The sequence below is a fragment of the Rhinolophus hipposideros genome, assembly GCF_964194185.1.
Source record: "Rhinolophus hipposideros genome assembly, chromosome: 21".
Taxonomy (NCBI): Eukaryota; Metazoa; Chordata; class Mammalia; order Chiroptera; family Rhinolophidae; genus Rhinolophus; species Rhinolophus hipposideros.
In genome coordinates, this window is record NC_138067.1 from 77,548 (window position 1) to 95,238 (window position 17,691).

Sequence of the window (17,691 nt, forward strand, 5' to 3'; positions counted from 1 at the left end):
ACAATTAATGAAATGGCTAGTGTGGGGGCTGGGAAAATACAAGCCCAGAACACCTTGCTGTGCTAGAAAGTAAATGAGTAGTACCTAAAGGCGGACAGGAACAGGTCCACAGGACACAGGAGACAGGTGGATCAAAGTCATCCCCTCCACAAACAGGACAGGTGATGGGCTGAGGATGTGGCATCACCTCTGACATTCCCACCCAAACTGCAAAACCTGAATCCAATCAGAAAAACCCACATTGAAGGACTTTCCTCAAAATAATTAGCCTGCGCTCTTCAAAAAATGTCGTCATGCACCTTTCCAAATTTAAGAATGCTGAAGAGACACGACAACTGCAAGGCAAAATCTGAATAAGGTTTATTGTAGGTTTTATGGTATATCAATGTTAATTTCCGGATGTGTTTTGATCCTTGCACTGTGGCCATGTGAGATAATGTCCGTGTTAGGGAGGAATACACAGAACTATAATATTTAGAGGTGAAGGAGCGTCATCTGTGCAATTTACTGACAGATAGTTCAGAAAAGTGTGTGTGGGGGGGGAGGGGGAAAGAAGAAAGCGAATGGGGCAAATGTTAATGGAATCCAGGAGACAAGTAAATGGGAATACAACGTTTCCGTAAATCTGAGTTTGTAAAGAAGGTTAAAAGAAAATACTATGTTATAACCTGAAAGGGGGGGAAGATTGCATCCTCCACCTCGTGTCCACAGTAGAGCTTGTTATTTGCAGTTGGAGGCGAAGCTCAAACACGCTAGCATGGGACCCACATACAGCCCTCGCATGTCTTTCCTCCCAGCCTTTGCGGTCCCCCTTGGAGCACTCTGGTTTCTTTTGGAATAGGGTTGCTACCAGCCCATCTGTGTTGCAACTGGGTTTGGATGATGTGCAGACATTGTGTAAAGCAGATACCTGAATTTTCTGGGTCTTGGTCCCTTTGACATCCTGATCAAAAACGTAAATCATCTCTCTGTAGAAAAATGTACGTCACAGAGGTGTGGATGTAATTTGGGAGAGGGATTTTATGATTTCCTGAAGTCAAAGGGTAATGGGAATGGCCTTGAGATGCAGTGAGGGCTAGTTTGTGAAGATGGAACAGGCTGCTAGGAGCTGGACCTGTGACTCTGCTACACTGGGTTAATGAGACAACCCTTCCACCATGCCTGAAAACAAGACATTGCTTCTATTTACTGAGCATTGTCTGCACGCCCAGCTCAGGGCTCAGTGCCTCCCAGAACCCGAGCAGCCTGTGTCACAGAAGGGATCAGGCTGGCCTACGTCTGACACCCAGGTCCATGCTGCTTGCCGCCCATCAAGAACACCTACTCTCCCAAACCAGATTACATTATACCCCATTGGACAGGGAAGGCTGGTCTGCATGTCAGCAAACCTTGCCTTGTCCCCACTCAACACACACACCAGAATCTAGAAAACACAAATTTAATGACAGTGGCTGCAACATCGTTACAGCGGTGTCCCTCACTGCTTTTCTGTGAGGTGCTGGCTGTGCAAACTGGTCCCCCAATAGGTACTTGTTACATGGCTCTGCTTTCAGAAAGGCCACACGATTCTGATCAGACTCATCAGCAGAGGTAGGTGTAGGGGAAGCCAGCTCCATCCAGCATACTGATGTTTTCTCTCTGCACTCGGATTGTCACTGAGCAATGTGATGTTGATTACACAGTGAACCTGAGAATGGTTAATATCCCCATGATGGAAATGTGAGGCAGCTCTGGAGAAGGGGAAGCAGGCCCAGGACCCAGTGTTGACGCACCTCAACACTATCAAACGGCAGAGCACACGGCCTAAAGCCACCCTGTGACACTGCCCCACCCACCCCCACATTGGCCAACAAGCTGAGCTGACCCTGTGGTGCCAGAGGCATCTCCTCTCGTGCTTCCCAGTCAGAGGGGATGGGTACCCCAGCGGTGTGTTCTCTGCCCACCATCCGCCACCTGTAAGTGACATCCAAGCACAGTCCACGGCAGGAAAAAGACTGGGAAGCCATGCCCTGAAATGTGCTCTTCCCACACCATCCAAAGCACAGAGTGTTCTAGCAAATGGGGAGACCTGCCATGGCTCCCACCGAAGGGCTGTGAGTCTCGTCCTCTGTGCAGGGGGCCCTTGTCCGCTGGGGCACAAGACCATGCACACCTCGGTCTTCATTCATGGGCTTTTGGTCCCAGCACTTGACCTCAGCTGCCCCCTGGCTGGCTGGTCTCCAAGCTGTCGAGTCCTATGCAGACACTATAGAAGCAGCACAGACCTCATTGGGCAAATCTCATCCTCAAAAATGCCACTCAAGCCTACTGTAACTAATCCTCTTGCCAAACTGGGAACCTCATGTAGGGACACAGCTGGAAGCAGGACAGCCTCTTCAGGATGGATGCCCAGCCACCCAGTTCGGAGCACCAGGGTAAGCTGGGCTAGGCCAAGGCAGCAGTGGCCGGCCCACCCAGGGCTGAGCTCCGTGGCCCCTTTCCTCCATGCTGTACAAAATGAACCTGTAACCCCTGGACTGGCCCTGTCAACTAATCCCTGTTCTCTCCAGGCAACCCCTAATCTACTCCAGAACCTTGGGGACAATTGTAAAGAGCCCTGACAGGGAGGTCCAGATGCCCCACAGAGACAAGGGGAGCTGGCAGCCTGCAGGCAGATCCCAACCATCCACTTCAGAGAAAACTCAGGCCGAGGCTGGGTGTTTGCAGCTGGCATCCTTGGGTCTTGCCAGCCACTCCCCTGAAGGCCTCCATGGTTCCCAGGGTGGCCTTGGTCCCATGGGGGAGACGAGAAGCCCTCTCCCACTCCCTTGCCCACAAAACTCTGCAGTGGGGGGCACATTCTGGCCCTCACAGCAGCACGTCCAGAAAACAGCCGGCACAGCACCAAGTCCCAACAAAGACCTGCAGGTGACGGTCCTCATGGTGCTTATACCCCTCTGGCCCAGCACAGGGAGGGGGGATGCGGGGATGGGGGGGCACAGGTCCAGGGGTACCACAGGGGTCTCCAGAGCACAAGAAACAGCTTGACTTTGGCAATGACCAGTAGGGTGGGCGCCAGACAGGCCTGGGAGCGATGCCCAGCACTCTAGGCGTCCCCGTCTGTCCCAAGCTCCTGGAAAAGCGACTGCTTCCGCAAGGTAAGCCGGGCACACTTGGGACATGTGGTGGAGTTGTCGTAGTAGCAGTCCCTGGGGACAGGGAGATAGGGTCAGTGCTCTCTGCGTGTAAACTTCTACCAGGTAAAATTCTGCACAAGCTTCCCAAGTCAGGGCCCAACATCCCCCTCTACAGTTGGGGAAACCGAGGCGTAGCTTCCCCCAAGCAGGGTGTGTCCAGGTGTGCCTGCCAAGACTGCCACTGGGCACCTCTGCTGTGGGGCCTCCCAGTTTCCACGTGTTTTGCTACAGACCTTTCTCAGCAATCCCAGCTCTGCAAGCCTATGACGTCAGCTGTTGCTATGACAAACAGCAAGGGGCAGGCAAAACTCAGTGAGGACAGAAATGGGGGTGGTGGTGTCCCATCTGAATCAAGTGTGAGAAGCTGTGCCGGGCCCAGCAGGCAGACACACATTATTAGTAATTGTGCTTAGTAAAGAGTTAATATACTTTTCTTCCAATTTATGTGTATTATTTTCCCAAACATCCAAAAGGTCTTCAGTTCATACACGCATAAGTTGTTTGGCCCTCAGTACTTCACAGACAAAACGTTAGGTATTTCTTTTAGCAGAGCGAGACAAGTTTGAAAAAACTCAGACACTAGAAGTGCTGGGAGCTGGAAACTTTAGGAACCTCTGGCATGTGCTAAGCCTGGGAGGGCAACCTCCATGCAGGTGGAAGCGGAAGCAGGTCAGCCGTGGTCCACGGGCGGGGCCGCAGCACCCCCTCCCCAGGCCCACAGGTGCTTGCTGCCAGTGGAACTCTCAGCTTAGTCACAGACATCAAGGCCTAACTCCATATCCAAGGATCAAGGCAAAGGGCTTTGAAAATCAGGCATCGGAGACGGAGCCCAAACTTCTCCCTGTCCCTGTCCCTCTCGCTCTCCCATAGTGGGAGCCTCACACCTGGCCTGAGGTGGGGGGGTCAACGCCACACCAACCTGTGGAAGACGGCAGAGCAGTCACTGCACACGGATGTGTGGCTGTCGAAGGGGAACAGCACGTCACCCTCTCTGCAGAGCTCACATACGAAACCCTTGGCCTGGCACCGCTGCGGGTGGAGGGAGGGAGCAGGTCAGCGCTGCTCCCAAGGGCGCCTGAGGCCAGGGACACGTGGCCTCCCCGCCCTCAGGGCTGGGAGCAGAGACCTGCGGCCTGCTGTGGGGTGCCCACCTCGCAGTCCAGCTTGATGTGCTTGGCGAACAGTGTGTGGGTCTCGGTGAGCGAGCAGCCCAGGCGGCCCGTGTGCGCGTCTAGCAGATCCTGGATGGAGTACATCTCATCGTTCTCCACAAAGTGCTGCCGGTCCTGGAGCTGCGGAGCCCAGCAGCATGACTCTGCGTGAGGCCCCTCCCAGTGCCCAACCCTCCGCCTGCCCAACCCCCTTTCCCAGAGGTGCCAGGCCAAGGGTCCAGGGGCGCTCATGGAAGCAACAGACTTCAGATGGTGTCACTGTGTGGGCCCCATACAGCCCCTCCAGCCACAGCGGTCTCCTGGCTCAACAGGTACACCGCACCTCCGCCTGGCACACTCCCCCTCTGCCTGGTACACCGCAGTTCCTCTGGGTCCTGACCCCCACTTACTACCCCAACATTCCTCACCCCTTTTCCTGTGTTTTCTTGTCCACAGACCTCACCACCCCGATGTACTGCTTATTGTTCTTTTCTTGCCCACCCGAAGGGCACTGTCTGAGATGAGGGCGGGATCTTGTTTTGTTCACTGCTCCCAGAACTAGAACAGTGTCTGCCCATAGCAGGCCCTCGGTGAATAAACAGGTACCCCTTGGAAAGCGTTTTGTGGTCAGCCCTGTAGGCAGGCCTGAAGATTCACGGAGAGGAAGCAGGGACGTGTTTGCTTCTCTGTTCCCATGTGATGTGATCACAGGACTCTTCTAAGGGTGGAACGCCTGTTTGCTTATTACAGACCTAGTGTTCCCCGGGGCGGAGTATGGAAGACCCTCCATGAGAGGCGTGACACACAGAAGCCGGCACGTTTTCTGAAAAAGGCCCGGGCACGATGCGGCGTCTCTCTGGCTGTTTCTCACCTGCCCTTCCCCCAGGTCCCCCCGCCCCCCCAGGCCAGTGGTCTGACCTGCAGGAGCAGACGTGCTTCCATCGCCTCCTTGCAAGTGACGAAGTAGGGCTTCATGAGCAGGATGTCCTGACGCAGCTTCTGTGGACAGGAGGGGGGTGGGCGCCCAGGCCAGGGCAGCGGCTGCTGGGGCCCTCCAAGACGTGGCACAGGAGCCGCGTCACCTTGCAGCCGCGCCAGAACCTACACACCCCCAGGATGGGCCCGGATCGAGTGCTCCAGCCACGCTGACGTTCAGACCACAGCTTCCGGCCAGGCAGGACCCTGAGGCCACTGATGCTCAGCTGCTCCGCCCCACACGTGGTTCTGGGCAGGAAGCAGAGCCCCAGTTCCCCTTGACTGGCGCGTGGGAGTGATAAGTACACAGACTCTGCCTCCGTCTCCTCCCCCATCGACTCCCTTCTGACCACGCACCACAGACACAGTCACGCGGGCCCTACCTTCCTGCCGGCTGGGCAAACAGAGTGGCCACCAGCCACGTGTAAGCCCTGAGCACTGTCCTAAGTGGAGAATATACCCGGGAATTGAAAAGAAAAACAATGACATGACTTAGGAATGTATACTGATTAAGTTGAAAACGTTGGCTTCTGTAGGAAAGATACATTATTAAGAATAACTTTTCCTGCCTCTTTTTACTCTTTTAATGTGGGCGCTAGAAAATTTCAAATTGCCTCTGGGCCTAACGTCACATCGTGCGCAGACGTGGCTCTAGCGTCCCGAGTCCCGAGAGGACCCCGGACCTAACGCCACATCGTGCGCAGACGTGGCTCTAGCGTCCCGAGTCCCGAGAGGACCGCGGACCTAACGCCACATCGTGCGCAGACGTGGCTCTAGCGTCCCGAGTCCCGAGAGGACCCCGGACCTAACGCCACATCGTGCGCAGACGTGGCTCTAGCGTCCCGAGTCCCGAGAGGACCGCGGACCTAACGCCACATCGTGCGCAGACGTGGCTCTAGCGTCCCGAGTCCCGAGAGGACCGCGGACCTAACGCCACATCGTGCGCAGACGTGGCTCTAGCGTCCCGAGTCCCGAGAGGACCGCGGACCTAACGCCACATCGTGCGCAGACGTGGCTCTAGCGTCCCGAGTCCCGAGAGGACCGCGGACCTAACGCCACATCGTGCGCAGACGTGGCTCTAGCGTCCCGAGTCCCGAGAGGACCCCGGACCTAACGCCACATCGTGCGCAGACGTGGCTCTAGCGTCCCGAGTCCCGAGAGGACCGCGGACCTAACGCCACATCGTGCGCAGACGTGGCTCTAGCGTCCCGAGTCCCGAGAGGACCGCGGACCTAACGCCACATCGTGCGCAGACGTGGCTCTAGCGTCCCGAGTCCCGAGAGGACCGCGGACCTAACGCCACATCGTGCGCAGACGTGGCTCTAGCGTCCCGAGTCCCGAGAGGACCGCGCGCGGCCCCGGCGGGCGGAGTCCCCGCAGCGCCCCCTACCGGCCTCACCCGTATCTCCACCAGCTCCTCCACGTGGTTGAACAGAAGAGGGTTGACCGCGCGGAGCCTGAGCACGGGCCGTGACACCATCAGCGCCAGGTAGCGCATGCTGCAGCGAGACACCTGGGGGCACGACGGAGCGGGCACCTGCAGCACCCCGCACCCCCGCCACACCCCCCTCGGGCCTGCACTGGCTCTGGCGCCTCTGGGCCACGCCCCGCCCCACCTGGGTCACGCCCCCCCCTCCCTCCCTCACCTTGCGCGGCTCAAAGTCCCAGTTGTGCACCACGCGAGCGGGGATGACGGCCAGGTCATTCCAGTGGCAGTGGCTGCAGTAGTACTGACCTGTGTAGTCACACTGCCGGGCCTCGTTGGGCACGCCCCCTGCGGAGGGGGCGGTCGTTACAAAGTCGGGGCTCGTTTCAGGGCCCGCCCCCCCACTTGGTTCCATGCCACGTGGTGTGGGCCTGTCGCCCAGCTGTGCCCACGGCACGTGAGGAAAAGAGCCAGCTGAGCCTGGGGTTGCACTTCAGGACCTGATTCAGCCTCTTCTCAGCTGCTACACATTAGGTGCGTCAGGCGCCTCGCTGCCTGCGGTTTTCTCATCGGTAAAATGGGACAATAGGACCTCCCTGTGGGGACTGTTGAGGGGACCCCATGAACGAACATCAGTAAATCTCTAGGAAGAAGGCCTGACGCGCGCGCAGCACGTGCATGACTACCATGTGGTTTTCCTAGTCTCTGTCTAGGTGGGCTTTCGGTGACAACACGGCCACACACCGGAGGCTGGGTGCAGGCCCAGCCCTGTGGTACTGCTAGGTGACCTGGGCTGGAACCTCAGTCGTACTGAGTGGGAAGTGACAAAGTGCCGTAACAGCCCTTTGTCGCTTCCCAAGGAAAGAGACGCGTCTGCAGGAGCCATGCTGGCCATAGCTAGGATTCACCCCATGTCCTCGGATGGCTGTGGGCCCTGCTCCTTCCCGGCACTCACGCAGAGAGATGGACGCCCGGCACTCTGCACACCGGTAATCCTGGCTGTCCAGCCCCGTCTCTGGACAGATGTTGAGCTCATACTCGGCCTGGTGGCTGACTTTGGAACGCACGCAGGGCTTGGAGATGAGGTTCAAACACTTGCTGTGACAGCGGTAATAACATCCTGGGATGGGGGTAGGGAAGTGGAGCAACAATGTACCTCCTGTGGCCCAGGCTGACCTTCAGCTGCCGGGACCCCCAGGAGGGCTCTACCCCGATTCCCAGACCAACCCAAGAGCTTCTCACTGCAGGCCCTTGGTCCCCATCCCCAACACTGGCCCTGAAGGCGTGCGCAGACCTTGTCCCTGAACTCCGAATTCCAAAGCCCCAGGGCCTAGCAGCCATTCAAAGCCAGGCGGTCTGAAGGGGATTTTGTCTCACCAAACCCACCCCAGACACAGCAATTCCACCTCAGACTTCAGGGACTCCATCTGTCCTACTGACACTAAAAACCGAGAACTCATCCCAGCACCTCTCTCTTGCACCCCGTTTTCAGTCCTTCAGATAGTTCTTTGGCTAGCAGCCACTTCTCACCCCAACTGCCCCATCCTGATCCCCCCATTTCCACCTTTGCAACCCTCCTTCTGTCCATGCCCAGCTCAGCAGCCAGAGTGACGGGTAAAACCTGGGTGTGTGCAGCACCCCCTGAGGCCCCAGCAGCCTCGGAGCCCCCTGAGCCACCTCTCCTCTCGGACGCAATGCTCCAGCTCTGCTGCTCTTGCTCCTCATTGAAGACACCAGACATCCCTCCCCACGGGAACCTTCCTGCACAGATGACGCCTGGCTGCTCCCTGACCTCCAAGTTTCTGCTGAAATGTCACTTGATGCCTTTTCATTCCACCCTGAGGTCACAGCCATCCCAGTCCCCGACACCTGCTATTCCCTTTCCTTATTCTTCTTCACTGTACTATACTGCCTAACACACCATATCATTTACTTATTGATTTCTCATTCAGAATAGCACCATCCAATGGAATTTTGTGTAATGATGAAAATATTCTCCCTGTAGTGCCCACATGCGTCTACTGAGCACTTGTGATGTGGATAATACAGCTGAGAGACTGAACATTTATTAAATTTAAGTTTGAAGAGCCACATGTGGCTCGTGGCCCCATACTAAAAGCGTGGGTGTGGCTGTGAGCCCAGTGAAGGCAGGGGTAGGAGTTTCATCCCTTGCATATCCCAGCATGCTCTGGGCTCAGTGAGTCCCAAAGACACTGTAGAGAATTCAACTGCACACAATGCAGACGTGGCAGCAGACCTGCAGGGTCCCTACCCTTCCCTGGGACGCACCGGCCCATGCAGAGTAGCCGGTCTGATCTTGGCTCACCTGTGCAGGTGTACCAGGTCTGAATGAGCCCCCAGATGATGGCGTTACATTTGTCACAGGTCTGCTTAACACTCTTGCTCTTCTCCTTGTAGAAGCGGTGCTCCAGAAGCACTCGGACGTTGGGCTCATCTTCATTGGGGTCCTGGAAAGAGGCCCAGGGAGGGGCCTCAGGGGAGCCAGGCTTCACACGAGCCCCTCGACTTGTTTCTTCCAGGCACCATTTGCAGCAGAGTTGTGAGTCTGCCCCGAAGTCACACCCCCTTCTCTTTAGCAGCAGAACGCTGCAGTGAGAGCCAGGCCTGGACACCCAGACCACCCCAGACCGCTGGGACTACCTCCCCAGCCCTGGGCACTTAGGCGCAGCCCTGTGAGGGCGTGGGAGCAGGGTGACCCGACCTGCTCTGCCCTTCCTTCCTGTTTGCCTGCTGGCTGAATGCAGACCCAAATGTGCAGTAGGGCCATCTTGGATTCCGCCAGGGATCGGCAGAGCAACGAAAAAGGAGGACCTGAGGTTCCCCACACCATTAGCTGCCTTATGGGCCCTGGACCACCCATGGCATTTCTACACGAGTAAGATTACACATCGAATTCCTTTAAGCCACTGTCTTTTGAATGTCTTTCTTACCACAGCCTTACCTACATCCTACAGAGCATTCCACTTTCTACATTCCCACAGACGGTGGCAGCCAGGCCAGAGTGCACACTCTTGAGGACGTTATGGATGCCTGTGGTTTCTGGCCTCCAAGACCCACTACCCCCATTGTGGTCACTTTTAGGAACCAACCCTGAGTCATGTGGTTCAAGGTGAATCTTATGTCACCCACTTGCTCCAGTGGGTGAGCACGTGACCCAGAACTGGCCAGTGAAGGTCAGACTGACACAGAAATCGTCTGCGCATGGAGTGGGAGAGCCCATGTCTCTCCCTGCCTTTCTGGGCAGCTTCTGCCTCAGCCAGTCAGCCCCGGCGCCCTCCACGGAGGGCCGGGCCAGCACCCACCTTCAGCTCCTGGAACTTGAGGCGCAGGTGGATGAGTCTCACTACAGCATCCTTCTGCCTCTCTGAGTGCTCGGGCAGCTCCAGAATCACCTGCTTGCACTCCTCAATCGCCTGCCGCAGTTGCTGGATGTCAGAGGCCAGGAACAGACCCTGGGGGTGGGAGCAGGCACACGAGTCAGACACCCACCCCCCTGCTCTCCTGTCCAGCCAGACCCGTCCTCATGGACAGTTAGGCTCAGAACAGACCTCCCACCTCTGCTGGCCCACGGCCCAGAGAAGTTAGCAGCGCGAGTAGGAGCCACCCCACACCACTTGCCCCCCAGCTGCACCTGTCTACCCACAGGCCTCTGAAGACCTCATCAAGGAGGTTTTTCAAAATACAACTTCCTTTGTTTAGAAATGCAATCACTTTTCTGGCTATGCTATTTTGCATAGCTGCTCTAAGAGGAGCTTCCTCTTAGATGAAAACTGGGGAAATGACACTCGCCTATTACGATGGAGAGGAAGTGGCCTCCTGCTTAGTCACCAAGCCCAGAGTCACTGCAGGCACCCACCTACCTCCCACCCCAGCACCTCAGAGCAACCCAGGGTCGGGGCCCAGCAAAGTCCTGGACTCAGGACTCCACTGTCACTGGGGAAGAAAGACAGGCTCAGGTCTAAGCTGGGGAGCAGGGGCCCAGGAAGGGATGTGGCTGTTCTCAGGAGACATCCTGGCCTCCAGGAGACCAGGCAAGGAGGCTAGACCTCTCCTCTTAGAGGTCGGTGAGCAGCACATAGGAGGGTCTCAAAAATGGTACAATAAAGATACGAAACGCAAATGAAATATATATCTGTGCCTGCAAAGCTTAAAGGCCACATACAAGATGAAAAGCAGATTAGAACTTGGTGCTTTGGGGGGAATCTTTTTTATTTAAGTTACATTTGAATGTTACTATAAAGTTTCTCTCAAATAAAAGTTAGAGGCAGTTTGCATTAAACTAAAAGATTTTCAAAGTTTTTGTTTAAATCCTTCAAAGCACATTCATTCATTTATTTATTGAAATACGGTTTCCATGGAACAAAATACAGAACAGACACGCATGGCCCAGCCAAGCTGAGTGCTGGTGGGAGGTGGGCATGGGCTTCTCTGTCCCTCCTTCACCCTCGCCCTGAGGATTGTCCGCAGGATTCCCTAGGACCCCAGAGGGGTGAGCCTGACATCTGTGTCACAAAAGCCTGGAGTGCAGGGGGAGGAGCAGCCCTGCATGAGAACAGCTGGCTCACAAACCTCAGGTCCAGCGTGTCTCCACCAGCCAGATGGGGGGGGATGAGGATGGCTGGCTCCCCATACCTTGGGTGCTCCCCAGAGTCCCCCCAGAGCCTGAACCTTACCACGGGGCGGGAGAAGTGGTCCTCAGACAGACCGAGATCCATCACACGCTCGGCACAATGCAAGTCCTCAGGGGGCGGCTCTGGCAAGGCCTCTGGCATGAGGTGGGTGGAGGGCAACAGAAAGAGAAGAGTCAGTCTGCCTTACCCCAGGAGGGGGTGAGGGCCGCTGAGAGCAGAAAGGGTCCTCGGGGATTTGGGGAGCCCACAGGAGATGCTGAGAGGAGCCTGCCCCTGCCCTGGCGTCTGCCCTGTTTGCAAAGGAATCTGCACCCTTGTGCAGATAAGAAAGAGCCATTCAAAAAGGTGACACAGAAAACACCCCTGCCGCTAAAAGACCAGTGTGACAGAAACATCCCAGTGCCTAAGCAAACACCTGTGCAGCTTGCATATGTGGATTCCAGAAAAGCGTGCAGGGCTGCACCAGCCGAGTACCATGCGGGCTCCACCTGCCGTCTCCCTCGCAGGCGCTCCATCCCCCAGCTCTCCGCTCTCAGCTCACCCCCTAAGTGTTCCCTGAAGGAGTACCTGCTCATGTGGGCCCTGGGCCACAGCAGTGACAAGACAGTCACAAATCCCTGCCCTCAGGAGCATTCATTCTAATAAGGGGGCCGAAGTAAGTAAACTGCAGAACAGGTGGAAAGTGATGTGTGCCGTGCAGAAAAGGAAGCGCCCGTACAGTGCCCAGCTCTGTGGGAAAGCTGGCACCTCCACAGGAGAAACCGCCAGAGAGGGCGGGGGCCCGAGTGGGGGTCAGATCGCCCACACAGGCTTCCCCTGCCACCCACCTTCAGAAGCGACGTCAGGGGCCTCCTCAGCAGCCCCCTGCTCATGCCGCCTTGGACCCAGCTGCTTGTTGAACGGGTTGAGGTGGGCCTGCCGGAACCTGGCCAGCTTCTCATCATATTCCATAGCACCCCACCTGCGGGGTGGGGCGGGGCAGGGGCAGAGGTGACTCCCTGCACCTCCCCCCCTCCCTGCATTTCTGTGCTCTCAGAGGGGATGCCTGGCCTCTCACTCCCCAGGAGGCTCTGGGTGGAGCACCACCACACCATGGCCACCATCTCAATCCCCTCACGCAGGCCCCCACTGGTGGTGCCCCTCAGTAGGAGCAATGGCGTTCAGCACAGTCCCACTAAGCAGATGGGACAAGCGAGGCTGGGAGAAGTACTTGAACTATGCAAGGATGCCCAGAGAGATGGTCTGGGCCCCAAGCCCCTGCCTCCCAGCCCAGGGTCCTGTGGCCACAGAGGGAAAGGCTTGACAGTCCCCCTGACACTCGCCTCCCAGGACTCACTTCCTCACTCCTGGCCTCCCAACCAAGGCTCTCCGTTCTCGTCAGCACACCCCGAAACCACAGCCCCTGAGTGTAACAGTCAGTGATGACCATCCGAGGGCACAGTGCTGGAGCCGCTGCCAGGGCCCAGGCCTTCTCTGTCACCTGCAGTGTGGCCGTGGGCAGGGCCCACCTTTCCAGGGCCCCACGAGCACCATGTCCTGCCTTCACCTCACTGGCCTGGGTTCCCGCTGATGCTCCCTGAGGCCCATCAGTGTGTGGGGTCCCAGGCAACAGGCAGGAAGTGCCCAGTTCACCACCTGGCACTACTTTTCCCTCCCTAGAGCTCAGCATACTGGCACACACAGGGCGATGGCTCCTGGCAGAGGAAGGGGCTTTGGTTGAGGTAGGAGTGTACGTCCCAGGTCCCCACCCCTAACTAGCTGGGCCTTAGCCTCTCTCTGCCTCCAGGGTGAAATGAGTTAGAAGGAAGTCGCAGAGACATTTTTTTCAAAGCTTTGGAGTGCGTGCCTGGGTGTTGGTTTTGCTTTTTCTACATCCATCTATAGGCTGAAATAATTCGTAGTTATAAAAGACAATCCTATGACTCCTATCTGCTCCCTCCCAGGAAAGAGAACTGAGCCCAGGGTCACTCCCACCCGTCCCCAGTGCTGGCTGTCCTACATCTGGGCCAGTAACTCCCACACCACTGGTGGGACCTGTTCTGCCTGTTTGGCCTCTGTGGTGAGAATGTGGGTTGAGAGTTCCAGTCTGGCAGAAACTAGCACCCATTGATTGGCGGCCCCCAGGTCAAGACGGGGGAGGTCACAGGTGCCATGGGCTCAAGCCTCCTCTTTATTACCTATTGGCTATGGGCAGCTCAGGGTGGCTGGGCCCTGATGCTCAGTGTTCCACCAGATGGCAGGGGCCAGAGTGGCCTAGGAACATAGTACAGGAGAGCTCCAGCTGTCTTGGGATTCACTCACCTCTTCTTCCTGAGTGGTGAGAAAGGTTCTTTGCTCACCCGGACTTCACTCACGTTCCTGAACCTTCTCCTAAGCCCATCTGTGCCCTTCCTTTTAAAATCCAGTTTTAGCAAAAATCCTGCTAAGTCAGTTTGGCGAGAGTCCCCTACCCTGATACCTGATCACGTCATATCTGATTGGGTTCCTCATTCCTTGCCCCACCCCAGATGTCTGATCATCTGGCCTGGCTTCTGCAGGCCCTTAGGGCAGTTTAGCCAGAACCCCCCTCACCCTTGATGTCTCCTTTTAGTGATTTTCCATCCATCGATCCAAATTGCTCCTTGTTTATAGAGCCCATTGGCCCAGGCTGTGTTCAGACTTGAGCTCGGTTCTACCCAGAGGTCTCTTTTCCCCTATTGCAATTGTCCTGAGTAAATTGCAATAGGGTTTTTAACAACTGTCCAGGTATGGTTTTCCTTTGACAGTGGGGAACCTTGACTTTGAGCTTATCACATGACTTCCCAGCTTCCCTGCGGCTAAATGTGGTCATATGACCATGTTCTGAGCAATAAGATGTAAACAGAAATCTCCCAAAGACTTTCTGGGAATTGTTCTTAAAAGGAGGGGTTGCCCCTCCCTCTTCACCTCTTCCTGCCTCTTGCAGTCTGGGATTCAGAGGTAATGGGTGGAGCTGGAGCAGCCACCTTGGTTTGTGACATAGAAGCCCTGAGCTGTTCACCCCTGGGCTTCATTCAAATGAGAAACAAACTTCTTTTTAAACCACTGTTATTGGGAGGGGGATTTCTGTCTCTTGCAACAAAAACAGATCCTGACTGATTAATCCAACAGCCTTGTGGTAATAAGATGAATTGGCCCTATTCAAATCCCAGCTCTGTAGGCTCCTAGCTTGGGCAAATGCCTGACCCTTCCTTAGCTTTAGATTTCTCAGTCTCAAAGCGGGTAATAACAGCACCCACTGTATAGGGTTATTATTAAGATTAAATTTGTTGATACAAAGTTCTGAGCACTCCAGCCAGCACATGGTAAGCATCCAATAAATACCGGGTGCAACTTTGTTATTGTCACTATTATTATTAAGAATCAGACAACGCTGGTTTAAACTCTGGCTTTCCCAGTGATGAGCTAAGTGATCCCATTTTCTTGCCCAGAAGTAAAGGAGAATGCCTACCTCCTGGGTGGGTGAAAGGACTAAGTACTTGTATGTGCAGTGGGCCCATTGCCCAGAGTTGCTACTGGGCAAACTGTCACTGTCATCACGTGACGACCAGTCCCACCCCAGGGGTCTCTCCCTGAAAACCTCCCAGCATTTTTAAAATATGACCTGAGTAGCTTAAAGGCAGAAACACCTCGGCTCTTCCCAGCAGCTCTCCTCTGGGCTGCAAGCTCCCCTGGAAAAAGCTTCTTTCATTTACCTCCTTATGGGCAGTGCCAGCCCCAAGTCTGGCACAGGGGCCCTGGATGAATGAGTAGGGTCCCTTGATCTCTCTCAGCCTCACTTTCCCTCCTGCCAAGTTAGAGAATCATATTTCCCTCAGAGTCACCAAGAGGTCCTGTTATCGCCCCAGCCACCACCGGAGGTCCCCAGAATCCGTCCTGGAGAGGGCAGGGGAGGGTTACTGTCCCTTTAAGGGCCGTTTGCCACTGAACCCTGGCAGGGTGGCCACCACCAGCCACCCCCAAACGGTACCTCCCTCACCTTCATCCACAGTAGCAACAGATATACCCTCTGGGGACCCTCACTAACCAGCCCACACTGAGGCAGGTCTCTTCCACCACTCCACCCATTTCATAGGTGAGGAAACTGAAGCTCAGAGCGGCATAGCGGCCCAGCCAAAGGGTTCCCAAGGACCTCAGGAATCCCACAGACAGTGCGTGTTGATGTCTGGAAGCAGTGACAGTGTCACCTGGGGGCCATACTATGTCTGGTGTGCTAAACCCTGCCGGAGCGGGGTGGGGGACAACTCAGGTCACCAATATCCCCTGAGCCCCTAGGTGAAGACCGAAGGGTGGGCTCCCAACCCAGCGGATCTGCACCTTCCTCCGGCGCGGGCGGGGGGGGGGGTGGCTTCAGGCAGGTCCCTCACCCCCTGCGCCCTTGGGGTCCGCGTGGGGAAAGGGGGCTCCCGAGCTCCGGGGTGCGGCAGGCCGAGTGGGAGGGCACCCGACGGCCGGGAGCCCCGGTTGCACTCACCCCCAGCTCCCCCCCCGCCGCCCCTCACGGGCCCGCCTGGACTCCCCCTTCCCGGCTCACCTGACCGCCGCCGCCCTCGCTACATTGTAAGCAGCTCCGCCGCCCTTGCAACATTGTGTCCCGTCGCGCCGCCCGCTGCTGCCGCCTGCGGCCCGGAGGCTCATGACACGCGAGGGCCCCGACTCTGCGCGCCGCGTCCCTCGCGGCCTCCACGTCCCCCTCTGGGAAATGGGTGACAATTCAACTCGTGTGTGCAAGATGGCATGGGAGGACGGGGGCTGCATTTCCTAGACTTTCCGTAATCATGAAAGTTCTGGTTTAAACCTAATCCACTATACATTAAAAATAAATTGGGGGCGGAAGGGTGGCTCAGTTGTTTAGAGCGGGACTCAGGAACAACCGGGTTGCCGGTGCGAGTCCCACATGGGCCAGTGAGCTGCACCCTCCATAACTAGATTGAAGGAGGGCTTGGAGGTGATGGGCCCTGCAGAAACACACTGTTCCCCAATATTCCCCAATAAAAATTTTTTTAAAAGTGGTATTCAATTCTTTTAACCCGTGGTTGAAGGGGGAAAAAAGAAAGAGGGAATCAGCTGGCCAGCAGCAGTTGCCGGTTCTCCCCACTCACTTCCACCTGCACGACCCTGTGGTGTTCACATCTGGGGAAGGAGGGGGCGGAAGGCGCAGTCCTTCTACCCCCTCTCAGGAGGAGGAGACAGGCTCAGTGAGGTCTGGGCTGCTCTGTGGAGGATGGTGTGGGGTGTTGGAGAAGCCTGTATTTGAAGGGTTGCTAAACTTCCTGCATGTTACTGTTTTATTTCTCTCTATAGCCCTCATCACTGTCACACACATTTTTTTTACCTTCTTGTTGTCTGTCTCCACCCCCCCACCCAGCCCCAGCCCCAACAGAAGCTAAGGGCTGCAGCAGGGGTTTTGTTTGCTTTCTCACTGTTTAGGGCCAAGACTGGTGACTAGGCACAGCTGTTTCTGGGCTCTCAGAAACTGTTTCTGGTGATTAAGTTCGGGGACTGAGAAGGGAAGTGTACCGGAGGGAGGCTGCTCTGAGAGGAAGAAGGCCCTTGCAGGTGGCCCTCTGCACAAACGAGTGTTCGAAACAGTTGGTGAGCTGGATCAGTGTCGGCTGACCCACCCCTTGGCTGAGGTACTGTGACAGCCGTGAGAAGACAGACAAGGTCTCAGCACTGAAAGAGCCAGAGAGACTCTAAGCAAAGGTGCCAATTAATAAGAGATGTAACGAGCACTAAACAGGAAATATGCAGGGTGACAAGGTAGTGGACAAAGTCAGGGGAGGAGGACACCATGCTGGAGCCAGACCCAAAGGTCAGAAAGAAAGAACCACAGAAGAGCTGGGGAAAAGCCTCCAGGAGGAAGCCACAGTGCAAAGGCCCCCAGGAACCGAAAGAGCCTGTGAAACAGAAAGCAGGTCAGTGTGGCCTGAGTTCGGTGGAAGGGAAAGTGAGAGGAGAAAACCAGAGATGGAAGAGTCAGCGGGCCATTTGTCAGCACATGGCTTTGATTTGTGGTGAGATAGAAGCCATGGGAAGTTTCTTTTTTCTTGACAGCTTTACTGAGGGATAATGGACGTACAATACACTGCACGTGTGCAAGCGTGCAGCCTGGGGAGTGCTGACAATGCACACACCTGAGGAGCCGAGTGATGACCATGCCCGAGGTAGCAGCCTGTCCACCATCCGCAAATGTTTCCTTGTGCCCTTTCACAACCCCCTCCCCTGCCCCCACCTCTAGCCCCTGCCAACCACCAAGCTGCTCTGTCATGAGTGGCATTTTCTAGAATTTT

General features: G+C 56.1%; 1 protein-coding gene across 3 annotated transcripts; it reads right to left on the reverse strand.

Moving 5' to 3' along the window:
* Positions 1 to 1,422: 1,422 nt before the first annotated feature.
* Positions 1,423 to 16,049, reverse strand: DEF8 (differentially expressed in FDCP 8 homolog). 3 transcript variants are annotated; one of them, XM_081030345.1, is made up of 12 exons: positions 15,933 to 16,049; positions 12,208 to 12,341; positions 11,423 to 11,514; positions 10,052 to 10,201; positions 9,055 to 9,196; positions 7,684 to 7,848; positions 6,949 to 7,076; positions 6,702 to 6,815; positions 5,246 to 5,323; positions 4,328 to 4,468; positions 4,096 to 4,205; positions 1,423 to 3,188 (listed from the first exon to the last, which is right to left on the reverse strand). In XM_081030345.1, the coding sequence occupies exons 1-12, from the start codon at positions 16,034 to 16,036 to the stop codon at positions 3,086 to 3,088; spliced, it is 1,461 nt and encodes a 486-aa protein (XP_080886471.1). In that variant the 5' UTR covers positions 16,037 to 16,049; the 3' UTR covers positions 1,423 to 3,085. The 3 variants fall into 3 exon arrangements, with proteins under 3 accessions (XP_080886471.1, XP_080886470.1, XP_080886472.1); XM_081030344.1 differs by having other exon boundaries at positions 5,246 to 5,326; XM_081030346.1 differs by lacking the exons at positions 1,423 to 3,188; positions 4,096 to 4,205; positions 4,328 to 4,468 and adding an exon at positions 4,913 to 5,150 and having other exon boundaries at positions 5,246 to 5,326.
* Between the last annotated feature and the right edge of the window lie 1,642 nt (positions 16,050 to 17,691).

What these genes read in the sequence shown, in the direction of transcription:
- DEF8 (XM_081030344.1), bottom strand. Translation starts at nt 16,036, where the DNA reads ATGAGCCTCCGGGCCGCAGGCGGCAGCAGCGGGCGGCGCGACGGGACA. An exon ending in CCCTGACGTCGCTTCTGAAG is followed by an intron (nt 11,515 to 12,207) that starts GTGGGTGGCAGG and finishes ACCTCATGCCAG; the next exon opens with AGGCCTTGCCAGAGCCGCCC. An exon ending in CCGGGCGTCCATCTCTCTGC is followed by an intron (nt 7,077 to 7,683) that starts GTGAGTGCCGGG and finishes CCCCCTCCGCAG; the next exon opens with GGGGCGTGCCCAACGAGGCC.